General features: G+C 43.3%; 1 protein-coding gene and 1 long non-coding RNA gene across 2 annotated transcripts in view; one reads left to right on the top strand and one right to left on the bottom strand.

Moving 5' to 3' along the window:
- The window catches only part of LOC141119082 (uncharacterized), a 70,996-nt gene extending 70,256 nt beyond the window's left edge, over positions 1-740 (top strand). Inside the window, exon 3 of the long non-coding RNA XR_012238438.1 lies at positions 648-740. This is a non-coding gene — a long non-coding RNA (uncharacterized lncRNA). The remainder of the gene's footprint in view (positions 1-647) is intronic.
- Positions 1-6,000, bottom strand: part of POLR1A (RNA polymerase I subunit A) — a 228,670-nt gene that overhangs the window by 213,925 nt on the left and 8,745 nt on the right. The window contains exons 6-7 of the mRNA XM_073610963.1: positions 4,136-4,239; positions 632-718 (exon numbers count right to left, since the gene is read on the bottom strand). Coding sequence (XP_073467064.1) covers positions 632-718; positions 4,136-4,239 — 191 coding nt within the window. The remainder of the gene's footprint in view (positions 1-631; positions 719-4,135; positions 4,240-6,000) is intronic.

Below are 6,000 nucleotides of genomic sequence, written 5' to 3'. Positions count from 1 at the left end.
CTCTCAGCGCTCTCCTCACTGAGCTCCAGAGAGAATGTAATTTCAGCTCTCCACCCCGTTTTCTGACAGTGCAGATAAGCTTTAATTCAGCACACTGGACGGATGTAGAGAAGAAAAGATTGCAGATAACCAGGTACAACTTATGTAGGGGTTTTTTTTTTCCATCTCTGTGTATCATCTGAGGCCAGTCACTTCACTAGGTATATGTGAGGGTTTTCAACCACTTTAATCTATGATGAGGCCCCTGAGCTTTGTCAGCTGCCCTCTAGTGGGGTTTAGAAGGATAACCTGCAAGACAAGGGGATGTAATGAACTGTATTGGGAGAATATGGAGGCTGCCATTGCTCATCTCTCCTTCTGAAAATGTTAGTTGCTTGGCTGTAATGCTGATCCTGTGTGATTAGCACCCTAATGCTAATCACCCAGTTTAAATAATTTAATTACAAAATAAAATAAAGAAAATCTATGGGACAAATCGAGACGCCCTCAGAAAAGGAAGCAATACATCTGAGGAAGACACTAGGAGTGAACTACCATTTTCTTTTTGTTTAATCCTAGACTATTTTTTTTTTTTTTTTTTTTATATCTTTGGAGCATTTGCCATGTTAACCTATGTTACTTATTTATATACCTTCATTTTCCCATAGGGCCTCAACGTGTTCCTTTGTGGTGCTGGGGGTCAGGTAACCTCGTTTGGGCAAATCTGAGGTGCCAAGTACTGAAAAACAAAGTAAGTTACAGATTAAATTATTATCATTGGATTTCACACAACAAATGGAGTCAATCATTAGGGAAATCCAACACAAACTCTTTAGGCTGGCCATACATGTTCAATTTTCTTGTACAAGTTTGATTGTGGTTTTTAACCGCTTGCCGATCGTATACAGCACATATACAGCCACATGCTGCCGGCGAACCAGTCACGCTGTGATTGGACACAGCAGGAGCCAATCAGCGGGTTTGGAGAACTCTATGTCCGCTGGGACCCACCGATCGTTCGGGAGAGAAGCAGAACGTTGTTCTGCCTATGTAAACAAGGCAGATCGCCGTTCTGTGAGAAGGGAAGACACAGATACTGTGTTTCTGCTAAGCAGGAACATGGATCTCTGCCTTCCCATAGTACAAGCACGTCCCCCACACAGTTAGAAAGCACTCCCCTAGGCACACATTTAACCCTTTGATTAGCCCTGATGTTAAACCCTTCCCTGCCAGTGTCATTAGAACAGTGACAGTGCGTATTTTTAGCACTGATCACCGAATTAGTGTCACTGGTCCCCAAAAAGGGTCAGTTAGGTGTCCAATTTGTCCGCTGCAATGTCACAGTCCCACTATAAGTCGCTGATCGCCGTCATTACGATCAAACAAAATTCCATAAATATATGCCCTATTTTGCAAATGTGATAACTTTTGTGCAGACCAATCAATATACGCTTATTGGGATTTTTTTTTTTACCAAAAATATGTAGCAGAATACATATTGGCCTAAACTGATGAAGGAATTAGATTTTTTACATTTTTTATCAGGTGTGTTTTATAGCAGAAAGTAAAAAATATTGTTTATTTTTCAAAATGGTTGGTCTTTTTTTGCTTATAGCACAAAAAATTAAATCTGCAGAGGTGATCAAATACCACCAAAAGAAAGCTCTATTTCTGGGGGGGGGGGAAGGACATCAATTATAATTGGGTCCAGCAGCGCACGACCGTGCAATTATCAGTTAAAGTAACGCAGTGCTGTATCGCAAAAAATGCCTGGTCATGAAGGGGGGGGGGGTAACTCTTCCAGAGCTGAAGTGGTAATGAAGTCTTTTTTCTATATACTGCATTTAGTTGGCGCCCTCTGCTGTTTGATTTATATATTGCAGCGATTATTTCAGTCTCATTGATTTACTGCCACAGAGATCCTTGGATCTATGGACTTTTTAGTACAGCACACTCATGTGTATAATTATATTGTTAGCCCAGCTGTATGCCTACCTTCTAGATAGCTCCCTCTGCAGAAAATACTGACAGTGTTATGCGGCATAATAGAACCAAGATTTTTAACATCCGCTGCAACTCTCTGAACATAGTATATCAAGAATTAGAGACACCTAAACAGATCAAGCAAAACCAGTACAGGAAAGGAGCCTGTACAACTGTGCAAGACTAAAGATGAAGGCTGGAATTAAGCTTTAACTGCTTGCCAACTACATACGGCAAGGCAGCTCTCCTGCACAGGATCAGGTACCTAGTACATGACCCTGTACTTTCGGGTCTGGGGGGCGCGTGTGCGCCGGCGGCGGTCCGCTACTGCCGTGTCTAATCATCGATGTCTGCCGGCACCCGCCGATGCTTTGGTACACAAGCAAAATGGCGGTGTGCCTATGTAAACAAGGCACATTGCCGTTTTGTCAGTACAGAAGGCATGGATCCTGTGTCTCTGCTAAGCAGGGGCACCGATCCATGCCTTCCCCTAGTACAAGCACCTCCCCACAGTAGTAAAGAACTGGGCAGGCAAACATTTAACCCTTTGATCGCCCCTGATGTTAACCCCTTCCCAGCCAGTGTCATTAGTACAGCGACAGTTCATATTTTTAGCACTGTATTAGTGTCACTGGTCCCCAAAAAGTCAAAAGTGTCAGTTAGTGTCCCGAATGTACGCCGCAATATCGCAGTCCTGCTATAAATCGCTGATCGCCAACATTACTAGTAGACAAAAAAAATAAATAAAGGTTTCCCCTAGTTTGTAGACACTATAACTTTTGTGCAAACCAATCAATATACGCTTACTGGCATTTTTGTTTAACAAAATTATGTAGCAGAATACATAGTGGCCTAAATTGATGACGAAATTAGATTTTTTACATTTTTTTTTTTTTATTGGATGTTTTATAGCATAAAGTTTACATTTTTTTTTTGTTTATAGCTCAAAATATAAAAACCGCAGAGGTGATTAAATACCACCAAAAGAAAGCTCTATGTGTGTGTGTGTGTGTGTGTGTGTGTGTGTGTGTGTGTGTGTGTGTGTGTGTGTGTGTGTGTGTGTGTGTGTGTGTGTGTGTGTGTGTGTGTGTATGGTATACATTTTGAGTAGAGCGATGCACAGCAGCACAATTGTCAGGTAAAGTAACGCAGTGCCGTAACGCAAAAAATTGCCTGGTCATGAAGAGGGGGATAAAACTTCCGGAGTTGAAGTAGTTAAACTATGACTAAAGGCAAAACTTTTTTTTTTAGTTTTGGATAGAGCAGAGAGGGATTAGAACCACCTGTCAGTTTTTATTGCTGTCTGTCCACGTTAGCAGGATCTACCTTCTCAAATTTTTCCTATTTACCATTGAAAGTGAAAATAAAGGAAATCACAAATTTTGGGTTTTATCCACAAAACTATCTTCCAATGAGGACACTAGTTCTGGTGACCCAGGGGTCCCAAAGGGATTCCCTTAATTTGCAGGGATTTCCTCTCACTTCCTGTTTGGGTATGGGACAGGAAGTGAACAGAAATAGCCACAATAAGACAAATGGGGGAAAAAAAATGACTACGGAGCCACCTCTCTGGACATCAAAAGGACAGCTGGCAGATCACAGCAATGAAGTAAAGGTAAATCAGTACCCAGTATCAAAGGAAATCTAAATCTGAAAGTAGCACAAAGGATACTTTCCTGGCTAAAATAAATAGCATCTTTTAGTGTCTGCAATACTTTTTAAAGATTTCATTTTTTTTAGAATCATACTTACCTAGGTGAATGCAGCATCTGTCCCCCACAGCCCTAAGACTGAGAATCAAACGATCAAACACCGCTGACTCTGCGGTCCTCAGAGCTTCGGGAGCAGAGAGCTGCAGACTGTCAGTCTCCGGCTCTCTGCTCTGCCCCTTCAACGCAGTGCTGGGCTTTGGAGGGGGCGGGAGCGGCTGGCTCAGGCTCTCTCTGAGAGGCTTAGCCAGGTGCCAGTCCAGGGATATGGGCGGATCCCGAACATACAGTTGCAATCTTTCCCCAGCCTTGAGCGGCTCTGTGGTCAGCTGACAGCGGGTCACAGGTGTGCAGAACGTACTGCACTCCTGTGATTCACAGAAGTACAGTCAAACGACTGTTTAAGTAAAAACCAAAATAAGATTACAGAAATAGATATTTAACCAGAATGCAACTGCACTTACTTTCTGAATCTTGAGTTATTTCGTCCTCACCCTTCTGCATTTTTGATGACATTATTATAGTCAGCTTGCTGTTGTGTTCTTTTCGTACTGTAGATTTTGGTGCCCTAAATGATGAAAAGGTTATGTGAGCTATAAAGATTAAACTGGTTTTATAACAGTGACTGTGTGCCTTATAATAGGATTTTTTATTTTACTGCAAAATCCTTTCCTTGAACTTCATTGAGGGACACAGGAAGTCGGTAACTGTTGGGTCATACTTCTGCCTACAGGAGGATTGGACTGGCAAACTGGCAAACAAAATTGTCGGTTAGCTTAAGATAACTCCAACCTGGATCCCAGAGATTTACAGCAAGCGAAGTATACCTTTAATGTCAGATTACAGAACTCATAGCATCATGGGAATAATCGATTTAGATATGCCCCATGCTCTAGAACCTGGGCTTCAACAGCTATGCCGTCAAAGCCAGCGATTGAAGCAGGATGGTAAATCAGTCCTCAAGACTGAAAATCCAGATAACCTGGAGGAGCCAACACAGCATCTGCCAGGAGAGTCTATCAAGAACGTGTACCACATCCGCCTGGGGCATTCTATAGTTATAAGGAACCCCCCCACCTCACCCGGTCTTGTTCCTGCAAAACAGACAAGGAAGGTGTTTCAGGGGAGGAAAGGTGTAGATCAGGATGTACTGATCCTATAGAACTACCAGAAACCTCCACTGCTTCTGCTAGGGGAGCACTGTACCTGGAGACAAACCTAAATAGTTTCTTGTTAATCTGGAGGCCAGGAAGTCCACCTCCAGTGTCCATCACCTGGGCCACTCCTCAAGTAGAGACACTTCAGCAAATCTGCTTGCGAATTGTCCACGCCTGAGATGTAAGTGGCAGACAAGGCTGGAACTTGAAGTTCTGCCAAGGACAGATCTAGCTCTACCCCTCTTGCCATGTGGAGACATCTAGTTCCTCCCTGACAGTTGACATATGTAACTGCTGTGGTGTTGTCTGGCTGAACCTGGATCAGATGACCCTCCAAAATAGGCGATTAAGCACTAAAGAGACAACCAAAACACCCAAATATTCAGAATGTTGATAGGGAGACGCGAGTCCTTCAACAAACAAATCCCCTGTACCAAGAGGGTACCCAAGACTCTTCCCCAGTAAGACAGGCTGGCATCTGTTGTGAAGATCTCTCAAAAGACATAAAAAGGAAGGACTTCCAAATCTAGAGCTGAATTTCTGAGCCACCAAGCCAAAGACAACCTGGTCCTTGGATCCAGAAAAATTTGTCTCTCCAAGGACTGTTCCAGACCTGTCCCTTGAAGTAGAATGTTGTGTTGTAGGGGTCTGGATTGAAACTGGGAAAATGGGACTGCCTAAGAAAGGATGATACTATCAGCCACAGAAATCTGATGCATAAGCGAAGAAACCAACAATTCCTGGATTGAAGAGAATGAGCTTAGGAGCAGGGAGTTTGAAGTTACTCCTGGGGAATAAATACTCGAGATGTATCTAGGAATATATTCCATGGTCTGAGAAGTATGTTGTTCCCCAGAACCTGAACCGATTGTTCCCTCAGCAAGTAGTTGTCCAAAATGGAAATGCCCTCACAGCAGAGCAAAGAAAAGCTAGTACTTGGCCCAGCACCTTGGGAAACAACTGAGGTGCAGTAGATGGGGCAAAGCCTGATTCCTCAGAGACAGGTTTGTCCAGAAAGAACTGGAGAAAGTTGGCACTGGACAAAGTTTAAGTGGCTTGGAGGTCGCTAAAGGAATGTGTGCTGCTCAGGCTGTAGGGGGTTTTAATCCGATGCCCAACGTTGTGAGTGCCGGCTGGGGAAGGAGCTTGTCTTGGCTCCAAACGTCAAATGT

The sequence above is a fragment of the Aquarana catesbeiana genome, linkage group LG01, assembly GCF_042186555.1.
Source record: "Aquarana catesbeiana isolate 2022-GZ linkage group LG01, ASM4218655v1, whole genome shotgun sequence".
In the NCBI taxonomy this organism is placed as follows: Eukaryota; Metazoa; Chordata; class Amphibia; order Anura; family Ranidae; genus Aquarana; species Aquarana catesbeiana.
This window is presented reverse-complemented; position numbering and strand designations above follow the sequence as displayed.